The sequence below is a fragment of the Molossus molossus genome, unplaced genomic scaffold (assembly GCF_014108415.1).
Source record: "Molossus molossus isolate mMolMol1 unplaced genomic scaffold, mMolMol1.p scaffold_m16_p_4, whole genome shotgun sequence".
NCBI lineage: Eukaryota > Metazoa > Chordata > Mammalia > Chiroptera > Molossidae > Molossus > Molossus molossus.
In genome coordinates, this window is record NW_023425377.1 from 106267817 (window position 1) to 106285665 (window position 17849).

The following is a 17849-nucleotide window of genomic DNA, read 5'->3' on the forward strand; positions in this document are numbered from 1 at the left end:
CCCCGGGCGTGTGCCCTGACTGGAAGTTGAACTGATGACCTTTTGGTGCATGGGTCGATGCTCAATCACTGAGTCACACCGGCTGGGCAATTTGTCCCACTTTTTAATCATGTTGTTTTCTTATTGTTGAGTTTTAAGAGTTTGTTGTATATTTTGATTGGATAAGTCCTTTATCAGATGTTTGTTTTGCAAGTATTTTCTCTTGGTCTTGTCTTTTAATTTTCTTTTTCAAAGATTTTTTTCTTTATTGATTTCAGAGAGAGAGAGAGGAAGGGAGAGGGAGAGAGAGAGATAGAAACATTGATGAGAGAGAACATCAATTGCCCACCTCCTGCATGCCCTCCACTGGGGATTGGGCCCTCAACCTGGGCATATGCCCCGACTAGGAATTGAACTGGTGACCTCTTAGTGCATGGGTCGACGCTCAACCACTGGGCCACACTGGCTGGGCTCCAATTTTCTTGATGTTGTCTTTGGCAAAGCAGACATTTTTAGTTTTAATGAAGTCCATATTTCTTGCTGGATCATTCTTTGTTGGTGTATCTAAAAGGGCATCACAATTTCCAAGATCATCTCAGTTTTCTCCTCTGTTGTCTTCTAGGAGTTTTATAGTTTACATTTTACATTTAGGTCCATTTTGAGTTAACTTTATGAAGGTTTCTGTCTAGATTCATTTATTTGCATGTGGATGTCCAATTGTTTCAGCACCATTTGTTGAAAATAGTATCTTTGGTTTATTGTTTTGCCTTTGTTCCTCCCTTGTCAAAGATCGGTTTACTATTTATATGGGTTTGTTTCTAGGCTCTCTATTCTGTTGCTTGATCTATTTCTGAATTTTAACCCCACCCATACTACACTGTCTTGATTACTGTAGCTTTATAGTAAATCTTGTATTCAGGTAGCTTCAATCTTATAATTTTGTTCTTTTTCTTTTTTTATCCTTACCCGAGGACATTTTTCCACTTTTTGTTCAGATAGAGTGGGAGGGAAAGAGAGGAAGAGAGAGAGAGAAACATCAACGTGAAAGGGACACATCGAGTGGCCGCCTCCCGCATGACCCAATCAGAGCCGGGGACAAACTGCACCTGAAGTACGTGCCCTTAGCGAGAACCGAACCCGGGTCTCTCTGGACTGCAGGCTAATGCTCTAACCAGTGAGCAAACCGGCTGGGGCTGTTCTTCTTTTTCAACATTGTGTTGACTACTGTGGGTTTTTGCTCTCCCTATAAACTTTAGGGTGGTTTGTTTATGTCCATGAATAACTTGCCAGGATTTTGATTAGAATTGCATTGAATCTATAATCATTCTGGAAGATCTGAGATCTTAAGAATATTGAGTCTTCCTATCCATGCAGATGGATTTTCTTTTCATTTATGTGGTCCGTTGATTGTATTCATCAGTTTTGGTTTTCCTCATACAGATTTGTACATGTTTTGGTTGATATATATCTGAGTTTTTCATTTTTGGTTGCTAATGTAAATGCTATTATGCTTTTAATTTCATATTGCACTAAGCAATTGACTGTCATATATTAACTTTGTGTTCTGTAACCTTGCTATAATCTCTTTTTAGTTCCTTGATTTTATTTTTGGTCAGTTCTTCTAGACTTTCTTTATAGATGGTTATGTCATCTGTGAACAGACAGTTTTATGTGTTCCTTCACAATTTGTGTACCATTTTCCCTCTTTTCTTGCCTTATTGCATCAGCAAGAGCTTCTAATATGATGTTGAGGAGGAATGGTGAGAGATGGCATTCTTGTCTTGTTCTAATCTTGTGGGAGAGTTTTGAGTTTCTTCCCTTTAAGTATAATGTTAGCAGTAGGTTTTTTGTAGATAGTCATTATCAAATTGAGAAAGTTTCCCTTTATTTCTAGTTTCTAGAGTATTTAATATGAATGGATGTTGGATTTTGTCAGATACTTTTTTTACATATACTGGATATGATTAGTGTTTTTCTTCTCTGTTCATGTGATAGATTACATTAATTGATTTTCAATTGTTGAACTTGCCTTGCATGCCTTGGATAAATCTCACTTGATCATGATATATAATTCTTTCAGTATTTTTTTTGGATTTTAATATTTTTTTTACGGATTTAAAAAATCTTCTTTGTTAAGGGATCTTGGTCTATCATTTTTCTGTTATGTCTTTTTCTGGTAATGGTGCCTCAGAAAGGGTTAGCAAGTATTTCTTCTTTTTCTATTCTTTGAAGGATACTGTAGAGAATTGATTTAAGTTATTTCTTCAGTGTTTGCTAGAATTCACCATTGAACCCATCTGGCTTGTTCTTTCCTTTTTGGATTGTTATTAATTATTTATTCAATATCTTTAGTAGATATAAGCCTATTCAGATGACCTATTTTTTTCTTCTTTGAGTTTTGGCAGATTGTGTCTTTCAAGGAATTGATCTCTTTCATCAAGGTTATAGAATTTGTGGGCATAGAATTCATTGTAATTTTACTACCCTTTATTTGTCCATCATTTCTGATATTAGTACATTGTGTCCTCTTTCTTTTTTCCTTAGGCTGGCTAGATGCTTATGGATTTTATTATCTTTAAAGAATCAGCTTTTGGTTTTGTTGATTTTCTATATTATTTTACTGTTTTTAATTTTGTTGATTTCTACTCTACTACTTATACTACTTTGGATTCAATTTTAAGCATTTTTTTTAGTTTCCTAGGGTATATTATTGCTTTTAGTTCTTCTTTTTTAGTATATGCTTTCAGTGCTAGAAATTTTTCTATTAGCATAGCTTTTGCTGTATAATTTTTTATAAGTTGTGTTTTTATTTTCATTTAATTGAGAACACTTCTAATTTTTCTTGAGATTTCTTCTTTGACCTACATGTTATTAAGAAATGTGTTGTTTAATCTCCAAGTATTTTGGAATTTTGCAGTTATCTTTCTGTTATGATTTCTAGTTTAATCCCATTTTGCTCTAACTACAAACATTATAGGATTTCTGATATTTACATTTACTTAGGTATATTTTATGGCCCTCAATGCGATCTACTTGGTGAATGTTCCATGTGAGCTTGAGAAAAATGTGTATTCTGCTGTTGTTGGATGCAGTAGTCTATTCATAGCAGTTATATCCAATTGATTGATGGTATTGTTGAATTCATCAGTGTACTTACTGAATTCTGCCTGATGGGTCTGTCCATTTCCGAGAAAGGGATGTTTGAAGTCTCTTACTATGACAGTGAATTAATTTATTTCTCCTCACATATTTTTATAGTTTATTGTAAGGAATACACAGGTTAAGGACTATTATTTCTTCTTGGAGGATTGCCATTTTTATCATTATGTAATTCCCTTTTTTATCTCTGATAACTTTCCTTACTTTGAAGTCTGTTCTGTCTGAAAGTAATATAACTACTTTTGCTTTCTTGTAATTAGCATTAGCATGGTATGTTTTTCTTCGTTCACTTAATCTATATATGTTTTTATATATTACAGTGGGTTTTTTTCCTTTATTGATTTTAAAGAGGAAGGAGGAGGGAGAGAGAGACAGAAACATTGATGAGAGAGAACATTGATTGGCTGCCTCCTGCATGCCCTCCACTGGGGATCCGGCCCACAACCTGGGCACGTGCCCTGACTGGGTGGAAATTAAACCAGTGACCTCTTGGTGCATGGGTTGACACCCAACCACTGAACAACACGAGCCAGGCAAAAGTTGGGTTTTTAAAGACAATATAAAGTTGATAAATGTTTTAAAATGTTATTAATGTATATTAATTTCACCCATATCTTGAAATTACATTTATAGTCATATGACTATGAAATAATTTACACATATTTTTAAATATTTTGAATACTATACTCAGAGTAATTTTTTCTTAATTTTAATTTATTCAGCGTAATCTATAAACTTTTGGCATCAACAAGTGAAGGAATCAGAGTGCAAGCTCTCAAGGCAGTAGGCTATTTTTTAAAACACCTGGCTCCAAAGTGAGTATATATGAAATATGAAATGAACTGTAGAATATTATTTATTTTATAATAAGTAGTCTCTTATTTATTTTTATTTATAAAATGCTTGAAATTTAATCTTGTTTGTACACATTAAAAATAAAGAGGGAGTAGGAGTATATTGTTTGCCTTCTATGCCAGTTATTTAAAAATTTCATTTATTTTTGTTTATTTTGGGAATGCATTTGTTTAAATTGAATTCTAGATACAATGGAGACTTCATTTCAGGTGACTTGGTCATTGTTTGCTTTACCTGTACTATAAAACTGCCATATTAACCTGGATGCTAGACACGTTTCATTTTTTTTTAACTGAATGCAGACATTTATATCCTTCCCATTGTTTCTTGTACCAGAATTGGTTTATTATGAAAATTAATAATTGTGATGGTAGAAAAGTGTTGTTAAACTGTGTTTTGTTTTTTTAATCCTCACCCGAGGACATTTTTCCTGTTTTTTTGTTCAATAGAGTGGGAGGGAGAGAGAGGAAGAGAGAGAGAGAGAGAGAGAGAGAGAGAGAGAGAGAGAGAGAGAGACATCAATGTGAAAGGGACACATCGAGTGGCTGCCACCCGCACGACCAACCAGGGCCGGAGAAAACTGCAACCGAGGTATGCGCCCTTAGTGGGAACCGAACCCGGGTCTCTCTGAACCACAGGCCATTGCTCTTAACGCTCTTAACTGCTGAGCCAAACCGGCCAGGGCAAACTGTGGTTTTTATGTTGAATCCCTGGCTGCCTATAAATAAAGTTTTATTCTAACACAGTCACAATCATTTATTTGCTCATTATGTATTGCAGGTTTCACATTACAACAGTAATACTGAGTTGTTGTTACATAGATTATTATATAGTTCACAAAGCCTAACATTTTTGCTATACAGACATTTGCAGAAAAAATTTGACAAACCCAGGTATAGAGTTAAAATGGATAATTCTTCAGTTTCTAAATTTTTGCTTGAAAGTTTAGTTTTGGTATATTTATCTTCACGGTATTCATTAAAAATATATATTTGTTTTTTGTTTTTTTTCCACATTGTTTTTCCACTTAACTACTTACTGGGCTTTAGATTATCATCCACAACAGAGCTTAGTTCAGTACTGACAGAGAGTAGCAACTAGTTAATAAATAATTGCTCTGAAGATTTTGGTGGAGATTTGGGCCGTACTGTGGCATAGTTAGTCTTGTAATTTTTTAAACTTTAACTGTGCTTATATTGTAGTTTGTATTTCTCTCTTTAAATATTTTGTGGCCGTATAAGTTCTAGGGCAAAGAAAATTGGGAGAGTTGAGTTAGAGTTTGTGGGTAATGTGAAAAACATTTTTGTATCTCATTCATGTCATACTAAATAGTGGATAATATTGGATAATATGACTGTGCATTTGATTATTTCTATGTCATCACAGAAGAAAGGCTGAAGTCATGCTTGGACATGGATTGTTTTCATTGTTAGCTGAAAGACTTATGCTTCACACAAACATCATCACAATGACCACATATAATGTCCTGTTTGAGGTAGGAATCTAGTTTTTAGAATTTAATTTTACTAATTTCTTATTATAAATATGCCTCTATAATTGAGTTGATAGTGAATAGGTAAAATAAGATCATTTAGGTTTGTTGTACAATTTTGAAAGTACTCATATAAATGAGATGTAGCTGCATCTTAAATCTATTAATATATGAATTATTAAGCATGTAGTCTTCTTTATATATATATTTTTAATCCTCACCTGAAGATATTTTTCTATTTATCTTCAGACAGAGTGGGAGGGAGAAAAAAGGAGAGAGAAATATCGATTTGAGAGGGACACATCAACTGGTTGCCTCCCGCATGACCCAGACCAGGGCGGGGATGAACCACAACTGATGTATGTGCCCTTGGCCGGAATTGAACCTGAGACTCAGTCCACGGGCTGACGCTTTACCACTGAGCCAAACTGGCCAGGGCTGTAGTCTTCCTTTTTAAATTGTATCTTCCATTGTATTGAGTATTTAATGTCTCATTTTTTGATTAGGTAAAACTAGAATTACAGCATTGGAATCATTTAATATAAAGTAGAAGATATTTACCATGACAATATTGGACTGTGTAATTAAGGTCATTAATGGTGATGGTAATACAGTGATTATGATAATTCTGTCTGTTGTTTTACTTCTGTAGATTCTTATAGAACAGATTTGTACGCAGGTGATACATAAACAGCATCCAGATCCTGATTCTTCAGTAAAGATACAAAATCCTCGTATGTATTTAACATGCTTTAAAAAAATTTTTCTTTTGAGATATTGTGTAAGTTTAAGGTGTTTAACTTAATGATTTTGTATATGTGAATATTGTGTAATAATTTACCACAATAAGGTTAGTTAACACATCTGTCACTTCAGAGTTAAAATTTTTAGTGTGTATGTGTGGTGAAAACATTTAAGATCCCCCATAGCAACTTTCAGATATACAGTACAGTGTTGGTCACCATGGTCACTGTGTTGTGTATTGCATCTTCAGAACTTAGTCACCTAAGTTCTTAGACTTATAACTGGACATTTGTACCCTTTGAATGAGCACCCTAACCCATTTCTCCTGATTCCCCTACCCCTGCTCCCTGTTTTTTATACTTCTAAACGAAGAAAAGCCTAAGGTTAATATTGTTAAAAACACATTGAAGAATATTTAATTACAGGCAGTGAGATGATACTAGTTTTATTTGTGTTTAATGTTGAATTTAACTTCAAATTGACCTTAGGTTATGTGGAAATGTTTATAGAGAGATTTTGAAGACCTGTATACATAAGATCTTGATTTAATGTATGTTCAGATTTTCAGTAAAGTTTTGATTGCACTATTTAGTGATATCAGGCTGAATTATATGAACCATGGAGGCAGCTATCATCTTAAAGTACTGTCAATTTAAGAATACCAAATTTGAAATAGAAAACTACCTACTTTATTGTTTATGAACTTAGTCTGCTTAATAGTTTTTTATATATAAAATTCTTAAATACTTGTACAAAAGTATACATTTTTTATCTTGCTTTTTAAAATTATTGACATTTAAATAACTGGTTTGTAGAGTTTTGAAATCTAATTACTTTTTATGTGGTGAGTTGTGTTTGTGGTATTCTATTTTAGTTTTAGGTTTAAAAACACATGTCTCTGAAATTTAATTTTTCTTAGACTTCAAGGAAAAAATCTTGAAAATATATTTTATGTGGTTATGGGGAAGATGACTTACTGAAGTAAAAATTTTAGAATATTATCATTTATATAATATTCTCTCCCAGAAAAGACAGGCAGTATATAGTATGGTGTTTAAAACATAGGCTGCTTGGCTTTTAGTTTTGTCCACATATCTTGATAGTTTTGTGACTATGGGTAAATTACTTTAATTTCTGTGTGCCTTAGTTATCTCTAAATTTGGGATAATATAGAATGTAGCTATCATTGTATAAGGATTACATATGCTAATATGTGTATTTTCTTAAAACAGCACCTCCCAATATTATATCCTAAAAATTAGTGGCTATTATCATAATCACTATCATTATTTTGATTATCATTGTCATTATAATCATTGTTTAGTTAGAGAAATTTTTAATTTTCATAAGGAGAATTAAGAAATTATTCCCCAAATGTGGTTAACTTACTGCTTCAGAATCACCAAAAACCTTGGCAAAGGCTGTCTTAAAATTTCTAAATTCTTAACTGGGTAAAAATTTGATTTATTTAGTTTTAAATGCAAAGTTATAAATGTTTTTTGGTTTTGGTTTTAAAAATCTGGATTTAAACATATATTTAAAGAATTTCATTTCTTAAAGCCAAGTATAAAAAATTTAGACACTAATGTCATTCCAATAACTTAAATAAAAAAAAGTTATCTTAAAAAAAAATATATATATATATTTTTTATCCTCACCCGAGGAGAGGACATTTTTCCATTCTTCGTTCAGGTAGAGTGGGAGGGAGAGAGAGGAACAGATATATAGAGAGAAACATCGATGTGAAAGGAACACACCGTGTGGCTGCCACCCGCACGACCCACCAGGGCCGGGGGAAACTGCAACCGAGGTACGCGTCCCTAGTGGGAACCAAACCTGGGTCTCTCAGGACCGCAGGCTGACCCTCCAACCGCTGAGCCAAACCGGCCAGGGCTATCTTAAAAATATTTTGACAGCACTTTATTTAAGACCATTAAGAGCAGTTTTATTTGTATTTATTTAGGGTATTGAATAGGTTTTAATTTCCTTTGGCGGTTTTTTCTTTATATCTAATTTTACTTTTTTTTAAATCCTCACCCGAGGACATTTTTCCATTTTTTGTTCAGAGAGAGTGTGTTGGGGGGAGAAACATCGATGTGAAAGGGACACATCAAGTGGCCGCCACCCGCATGACCCAACCAGGGCTGGGGACAAACTGCAACCTAGGCACGTGCCCTTAGTGGGAACCGAACCTGGGTCTCTCTGGACCACAGGCCGACATTCTATCCGCTGAGCCAAACCGGCCAGGGCTAATTTTACTTTTTATATATTTTTTGGTTAATCTTCACCTAAGGATATTTTTCCATTGATTTTTTGGATAGAGTGGAAGGGAGGTAGGGGGGACAATGAGGAAAGGAGGGAGGAGAAGGAGAAATATTGATGTGAGAGAGATTAGTTGCTTCCTGCATTCTCCCGGACCGCGGCTAGGGATTTAACCTGCAACCCAGGTACATGCCCTTGACTGTGAATCGACCCTTCAACCCTTCGGTTCTCGAGCTGATGCTCTAGGTATTGAATCACTTGGCCAGGGCATCTTTTTCTGAGATTTTTAGATTATAAGGGTGTTGATTTTTTTTTTTTTTTTTTTTTTTTAGAGACAGAGGAAGGGGGAGAGAGATAGAAACACTGATGTGAGAAACATCGATTGGCTGCATGTGCCCTGCCTGGGAATCAAACCCTGGACCTCTTAGTCCATGGGACTTTGTGCAGTCCATTGAGTCTCACCTACTGGGTAGGGGGCAGGGGGTGGGGGATGTTATATATATATATTTTTTTATCCTCATCCGAGGACATTTTTCCATTTTTTGTACAGACAGAGTGGGAGGGAGAGAGAGGAAGAGAGAGAGAGAGGGAAACATCGAGGTGAAAGGGACACATCGAGTGGCTGCCACCTGCACGACCAACCAGGGCCGGGGACAAACTGCAATCGAGGTACGTGCCCTTAGCGGAAACCGAACCCGGGTCTCTCCGGACCGCAGGCGGATGCTCTAACCGCTGAGCCAAACCAGCCAGGGCGGATGTTATATTTTTTAAGATAAACTTTAATAATTTGCAGAGATTAGGGAGAGTTGTTAGTGTTAGTCGTTTTACCATCATCATTTAATTTGTTCATAATTTAACTTGATTTATTATAACCTTTTAAAATTCAACTTTACACCCTAGCTGGTTTGGTTTAGTGGTTAGAACATTGGCCCACTGACCAAAGTGTCACAGGTTCAATTCCTGGTCAAGGGTACGTACCTGCATTGGAGGTTTGATCCCCTGCCCTGGTTGGGGTTGTGCAGGAAGCAACTAATCAATGACTCTCTCACATCAATGTTTTTCTCTCTGTCTCCCTCCTTCCCTTCCACTCTATCTAAAAGTCAATGGAAAAATATCTTCTGGTGAGGATTAACAAAAATAAATAAATAATAAATAAATAAAGTAAGTCACATTCAACTTTACTTTTATACATTCTAATACTGAAATTTAAAAGCATTCTGTCTTATGGATGCTTGCTAATGAATGTATTGTCATTCTTTTCGGCAGATGACGATGTTTTTATAACAAAAAGAGGATGTTTTTAGTAGACATTTATATCGGGAATGAAACAAATTGCGATAAATTGATGATCTTTCATCATGAAAATTTTATAGTGCCCTGGTTTTTTACTAATTTATGAATTGTCTTACAGAAATACTAAAAGTAATTGCGACCCTACTTCGCAATTCTCCGCAGTGCCCAGAGAGCATGGAGGTTCGCAGAGCCTTTCTTTCTGACATGATTAAACTTTTTAATAACAGTAGAGAAAACAGAAGGTAAGCATACGAGAAAGTATTTATTTGCAATATTCAAGTCCAGCTTTGAATAAGCCCATTTGTTCTAAGAAAAATGGCTTCACAAAACACTGTGAAATGAATTTTCCATATGCTTTTGTCATTAAGGGTATATAAGTAATATACCATATAGTTAAACTGAGTTTTCAGTACCACATTCTTTGTTTTGAATACATAGATAAAAGTGGGTGTTTTGTTTATTTTGTTTTGAACTTTTACTTTTTAGAATTCTTTCAGATGACTTAAGTAATTTAGTGTTCTCTTATAATTTTCAGGAGCTTGCTCCAGTGTTCTGTGTGGCAAGAGTGGATGCTTTCTCTCTGCTACTTTAATCCTAAGAATTCTGATGAGCAAAAGATAACAGAAATGGTATATGCCATATTCAGAATCCTACTTTACCATGCAGTCAAGTATGAGTGGGGTGGCTGGCGTGTGTGGGTAGACACCTTATCAATTACACATTCAAAGGTAAGTTTCTTTATGAAAGTGTAATTTAGCATTTTAAATGTCTATGTTTTTTAGTTTTACTCATTTAAAACATTTAAAATCAAGGAAAAAAAGGCAGATTATTCTCTGAAAGTGAGATGAATAAAGCAGGGAATAACTAAAAATAAATATAAAGTATTTCCAATTTCTTCATAAACAAATGCTTTTTTTCCCCAAATGTCATTTTAGTGTGTTCTTAACCCAATAAAGTGAAACCTCCTGAAACAGCATATTTCGAGTATCTGTTTTCAGATACTGTACTTTGACTTGTATAGTGGTTCAAAGCTTTTGAACACAAGGTGGCGCAGTATATTCAAAGATGAGAGGCTATTTCTGTATGTAAAGTGGTTGAATAAACAGGAAAGCCCTGGCTGATGTTTGCCCTATGGTCATGTTTCAGTCAGTTGAAAAAATTGGTTTGGAAGAATCTACTAATCTTTTTTTTATTTTTATTTTTTAAACTTAAGCCATTGTATATTAGGATTTATATATAACATTTGTTTAGAATTTAAATGAAATATTCTAGACATACCAAAAGGTATAAAGAATAATGTACCTACGACTGTTTATGAAATTGGGTTTCCCATCCCAACTGCTTTTTCTACCATTGTTAGCCCCCACATCCCCCACTAATCTGAATTTTTGGTGTTTTTGTTATTTCTATGTCTTATGTATATTTTAAACATCACACACACACACACACACACACACACAACTGAAAACAATAAAGAATTCTATTTTTCATGTTTATACTTAACATAAATGATAATCATATTAAATGAAATCATAATTTTTCTGCAACTTACTGCTTTTAGTTGTTATTGTTTGAGATTCATTCATATTGACCTGTGTAGTTGTGTTTATTTTCTATTTGTATTGCATTCCATGGTATGACTTTACCCATTTACCAGTTGATGAGCCTTTTCGATATATTTTGTATAGATTTGGAAGTTTTTCTCTCTCTGTGTATTCCTAGAAGTGGAATTGTCGACTTTTAAGATGTAGGTGTTGAACATTATAAGATAATTGAAATTCTTTTCCAAAGTGATATATCAGTTTACATTCTCGCCGGCAATAAGTTCTCATTGCTTTTTATTATTTCATCATTTGGTATGGCTGGAGTTTTAAAAATTTGAAAATTGGATGAATTTTAAATGCTATACCACCGTAATATTTTTTTAAAATATGTTTTTATTGATTTTTTAGAAAGAGAGGAAGGGAGAGAGAGAGAGAAACATCGATGTGAGAAACATTGATTGGCTGCCTCCTGTATGCCCCCTACTGGGGACCGAGCTCGAAACCTGGGCATGTGCCCTGACCTGGAATTGAACTGGGACCTCTCAGTCCATAGGAGAATGTTCAATACATTGAGCCACACTGCCAGTCTACCACCATAATACTAATTTGTATTTTCTTGTTGTTTCGTGGGTGTTCTTTATACATTCTTAGTCTTAACCATTTACATTGTTTATGAATGTCTTCTGCCAGTTTGTGGCTTATCCATTTATGGAGTTTTATGTCATTTGTCTTGAAATTTTGCACTTCAAATAATGTAGTAAAATTTATTTCTTTTATCGTTTATGCTGCTTGTATTTTATTTAATAACAACTATCTTAAGGAATATAAATATATAATTTATAAATTGAGTAGAAGGAACAGAAATGATAAATTTGGTACAGCTTTAAATGTTTTATTTTATTGACTATTATAGATATTACTCTGGAATATTTTGCCATTATATTAGACTACATTGTCAGTTCTTAAATACATTTTCTTTGATGTTCGAGTAACTTTTAGTTATTTGAACATTCTTAAGATTTACTCTTTCTATCTTTTTCTTTGTCAGTGAGAGTACAGTGCATTATTATCATAAGGTATCTTAGTTTGGAAGATAGTACCCTACACATTTATGTTTGAAAACAAATGCTAAATCAGAAAAAAATATGATTTTATAAAATCACATGTAGGGCTTTGTTTTAGCTGCTAACATTTTTGAACTGGCCGGTTTAATCTAAGGCAGGGGTCAGCCAAACACAGACAGCCTGAGAACCAAATTTCGCCTGACCTGTTTCTGAAAATAAAGTTTTATTGAAACACAGCCACTCTCACTTATTTGTATATATTCTAGGGCGGCGTTTATACCGAAAATGTGGAGTATTTCCAACAGACACTGTATGGACCCCAAGCCCTAAATATTTACTATTCAGCACTTTACAGAAACTATTTGCCACCTCTTGTCTAACTTACTTTTCTTAGTTTGTGCTAATGCCCAGCTATTCTGGTTTCTGTTGCAGTGGGCTGCTGCAGTCTGGTCTGACTTTCTGCTACAACTGTTTCCTTTTATAAACACTCATGAGAAAAATGGGTTGAGTTTGGGCCTCATACATTTGGATTGGATTTCAGATATATGTGGGGAAATTCTAGGTTAGGAAAGTGCCAGTGTTAGATTTTTTAGATTTTCTAAATAGTGTATGTTAATTCAGTACTTTTTGTATACACTGTAGTTTGTTCAAGTCCTTAGGAAGAAAGAGGACTATAACCTTTAGAGCAGTAATCCTTAATGTACAGCCTGAAGACCGCGAGAGCCCTGGAAACTTGTTCAGGGAGTGTGTGTGGTCCTCATTTTCTAACTACGTATCTATTTAAGGGTGGATTTTTTTTTTATACTTCAGTGAAAACAATATAATTCATTCGATTGAATACAAAACTCGATATTAGAATGCAACAGTCTTCTGTTAAGCCATAATTTAAATATACAAAAATGTGAAATAACACTTCTCATTATTTTATTTTGAAAAATTGTCATTTTTCAAAAAATGTTACATTAATAAACCCATTATGCTAGTAAAAATATTTGTAAATTTCTTAATTCATTTGTAGTATTTATTAGTTTTAATTTCTAATATAAGTAGTAATAGATGTACCCCAAATAAATAAAAGGTTTTTGTGGGGCCTCTGTGCTGTTTAAGAGTATGAAGGATTCTAAGACCAAAAAGCTTACGAACTGCTTCAGTCACAGGGTATTTGGGGCTAATAGCTTAGTATCTTTGAATTTCCTATCTACAAAAGAAAGAGGTTGGCTAGGAGATCTCTCAGGTGCTTTTGAGCAATTATTACTAAACATTTATACCCAGTTGTCAGTTCATTTGCATAAGTAATGAGAAAAACTTGGGCTTTGGAGACTGGCTAGTTCTGGGTTTAAATTCTGATTTATAGTAATTTTTAGTTTTGTAAACTCAGGCAAGTTTTTCAACTTTTCTTAACAATCAGTGTCTAATCTAGAAATGGTAAATGTGTATCTGTATACATAGTTGAGGTTAAGAGTTAATGAGTGAAATAAAAAAAATAGAATTAAATGCTCAGTTACTATTTTCCTTTGTGATAGCTCTGTCATTTCTCTTATTCATCCTTCTGTTTTCCTTCTTACTGCCAGCACGCTAGTTTGTGCCCAGGTCACTTCATGTGTGATATAAATACCACATTTAAAATAAAGACTCAATTCACCTAAAAATATTTGTATAACATATATTGCTATGCAGCAGCAATTTCAATCTTTTTCATTCCTGGCACCCATGAAATAATTACTAAAATTCTGCAGCACACCAAAGAATATATTTTTTGCCAATCTGACAAAAACATAGGTAGACTTTGTTTCATTCACTGCGGACGGCTATTTTGTTGGCTGTTGTCATTTTTAAATTTGATAATCTAAGGGAAAAGAGGTCAGTACCCTTGACTAAATAGTCAGGTATTGCAAGTTTTAAAAATTCTTGTGTTACACCAGTTGAAAATCGCTGCTATGAAGTGTTAAAAAGGAGGAATTGTGACTGTCCAACTTAAGAACATGCTGTGTGGTTCTCTATTTCTTTTATTTATTTATTTTTTTTATCCTCACCCGAGGACATTTTCCATTTTTTTGTTCAGGTAGAGTGGGAGGGAGAGAGAGGAAGAGAGAGAGAAACATTGACGTGAAAGGGACACATAGAGTGGCTGCCACCCACACGACCATCCAGGGCCAGGGACAAACTGCAACGGAGGTACGCACCGTTAGCAAGAACTGAACCCCGGTCTCTCTGGACCGCAGGCTGATGCTCCAACCTCTGAGCCAAACTGGCCAGGGCCTGTGTGGTTCTCTTATCCAACCCCCACTCCGACTCCAAACCTAATTGCCTGTTTGACCAGTGTGTGTATCTTGTCCTTCTTTAAAAAACTAAATGTGTATTTCTAAATAGTATATTATCTAATGTTGTCTATTATATTTCATGAAAATGATGTCATGCTGCGTGGACTTTTCTGTGCTTTAATCTTTTTCTGTTAAACTATGTGTTTTAAATTTTTTTTTTATCCTCACCTGAGGACATTTTTTTGCATTTATCTTCAGATAGAGTGGGAGGGAGGGAGGGAGGAAGAGACAGAGAGAACCATCTATGTGAGAGAGACACATCAAGTGGTTGTCACCCAAAAGACCAACCGGGGCTGGGGACAAACTGTAACCGAGATACGTGCCCTTAGTGGGAACTGAACCTGGGTCTCTCTGGTCCATGGGCTGATGCTCTAACCACTGAGCCAAACTGGCCAGGGCGCGTTTTTAATTTTTATTGTAATATAGCTTTGGTTCATTCATTTTCAATGCTATGAATAACTCAGGTGCTCAGAGACAAAGGTTTTAATAGAGGTGTCATTTTCAAACTCTTTATAACTCTGGCTTTTTATAAATAAAAGACATTTATTGTGACCAAGTATGTATGCACACACTGCCCCCCCCTTTCCTCCACACACCTGAAACAGGTTTTATGATACAATATTTACCCTTATTAAATCTTGTGTGTAGTGATGCACTCTTACTTTTCTTTTTTTTTAAATTTTATTTATTTATTTATTTTTTATCCTCATTCAAGGACATTTTTCCATTTTTTGTACAGACAGAGTGGGAGGGAGAGAGAGGAAGAGAGAGAGAGGGAAACATCGATGTGAAAGGGACACATCGAGTGGCTGCCACCCACATGACCAACCAGGGCCGGGGACAAACTGCAACCGAGGTACATACCCTTAGCGGGAACCGAACCCGGGTCTCTCCGGATCGCAGGCGGACGCTCTAACCGCTGAGCCAAACCGGCCAGGGCTTACTTTTCTTTTTCATTTAAAATTGCTGCTGATGCCTTAGTAAGAGATTCCATGATCTGCCAACTGAATTATTCTCAACTAAAAAAAAACACACTGCTCTCGGATGTGTAAGTAGGAGTAGAATTGCTGGGTCCTAAGTAATGGTCTACTCTAATCCTTGATACTGTTAGATTTCTTATTTTTGCAAGGTTTTATCTTTTATTTGCTTCGAAGTTTTTCTTAATGATTTCTAAATTTTCATGCATGTCCAGATCACTTCTACCCTGGACATTTCTGATGGTCAGTAGACCTAGGTATTATTTTCCTCTAGATATTTTAAGCTAAAAATAACATATAATGTTACTCACATCCATAAACACTTGTTCTAATCTTAGAAAGCAAATAAGATTTTTTTTTGGCAAAATAATTTGTACCTAATATTTTACTGTTTCTTTTGAAAAAAAGTATTTCCTACTTCATCCTCCATTATTTCCCTTGCCCAGAATCTTCACTCTGGCTGTGTTGGTTCTAGACTTCTAAAATGTATCATGCTTTGTTAAATCTTTATTTTTGTTTATTCATGACATGCACTTTGTGCTCCATTGTACCTACCCAAATCCTTTACATTTTAAAGGACTTTGCTAGTTAAATCACTGCTATGTGACAGTTTTTGGTACTCTCAGGCCATGTCATCCTGAATGAATTCACAGCACTTAATTTTTTTTTGCTATCTCTTTAAGTATCTCTCACCCCCTCCTTCCCCCTTCTCATTTTCCCCTCCCAGTGCCCTCCTTGCCCCTCTTCCTTTCCCTTTCTCCCTTCACTTCCATGTTCCCTCTCTCCTCCTACCTTCTCTGTCTCCCCAAAGTGTAACTAATCAGTTTTATACACCCCTTTCCTTGGCTGTTGACTGTGGCTACCATCCATCACTGCCTAGCTACCTCTCTCCCTCGTTACTTGTTCTTTTTTCTTCTCTGAGCCACTATCTCCCCCTTTCCTATTCCTCTATTTTTCTTCCTCTGTTTTCCCCTGCATCCATTCTGTACCCCTGCCTTCTGCCTCCCCCCAGTATGTTTATCTTTTTCTCTGTTCTGTCCTTAGTGAATCTGTGTTTTATCTCTGTTCCCCCCCATCTCGGTTTGTCAACACGGGGTGGACTCTCTCATTTATTTTCAGTCACTGTATGCCAAGGTCTAACTCCAGTTGCCCATATTCTTTCTTTCCATTTCTACCTTTATCTTTCCTCTTTCTTTTTTCCTTTCAATTTATTCCTTTTAGTTTTTTAAATCTTCTGTTTGAGTACCTTCTAATCACTATGGAAAGTGAGTCAGGAACAGATCTTAATCCTAGAAGAAGTTACTGGGTAATATGGGAGATAACATATGTATGAGAAACTGAAAAACAAGGCAGGAAGGAATAAGTATGTAATCTACGTGAAGAAGAACAGTAATGAGTAACACAGCAAATGCAGACTGGCATTTAATCTTGTGTGACTCTGTAATACCCCTCATTATGTATTCTTGGTTATAAGTGATTTCTTATTTTGGCTGTTAATTGTAAGCTCTCTTTAGCAGGGGTGCGAAAGGTCTTACACTTCTTTATATCTCCCGTGGAACTGTGAATAGTGCTGAGTTACTTGGCAGCTGAACATTAAATATTTGTTGCAGGAAGGAGAAGGAAGAACTACGTTGTTTTTTTGGGGCTGTTTGGTTCAGCTGTCATGTGACACCATGCCACCTATGGGTGCCTTAGTGTCTCGGTCTTCTCTCACATGGGATCCAAGGAACAGTTGCAGCAGCTGTCTTTAAATTATCCAGGTCACAGTCATACACAGGATGATTTGGGGACTACCTCATCAGAGTAACTTGGGATGTGCATTTTATTATGAACCCCCTTAGAATCTCAGTTTGAATTTCATGGGATGTACCCAGAAATCTGTATTTTTAAAAAGCCCTTCTTATGCACTCTAGTGTATGGGGAATTATTTTTACTAACTGTTATAAAATTCTCTGCTTCCCACCTTCATGTACTAAGCTGCTAATATAATACGATATACTCTTTAGAACTATGGAGAGTAGAGGAATACTATGTAAATTAAATATGGACCCAGTGAAGATCCTTTAATACATTAAAAAAAAAAAAAAAAGGTAAACCTTTTTTGTCTTTCTAGGAGCATATGTTACAGTGCAGAGAATGTAAAGGAAGAAATATGAAGT

The 17849-nt window shown here is 35.3% G+C and overlaps 1 protein-coding gene across 4 annotated transcripts in view; it reads left to right on the top strand.

Moving 5' to 3' along the window:
• LRBA (LPS responsive beige-like anchor protein) overlaps positions 1-17849 on the top strand; it is a 622710-nt gene that overhangs the window by 97850 nt on the left and 507011 nt on the right. For all 4 annotated transcript variants that reach the window (XM_036239773.1, XM_036239776.1, XM_036239775.1 and 1 more), the window contains 5 exons: positions 3861-3953; positions 5380-5488; positions 6138-6219; positions 9903-10026; positions 10320-10512. In XM_036239773.1, coding sequence (XP_036095666.1) covers positions 3861-3953; positions 5380-5488; positions 6138-6219; positions 9903-10026; positions 10320-10512 — 601 coding nt within the window. The remainder of the gene's footprint in view (positions 1-3860; positions 3954-5379; positions 5489-6137; positions 6220-9902; positions 10027-10319; positions 10513-17849) is intronic.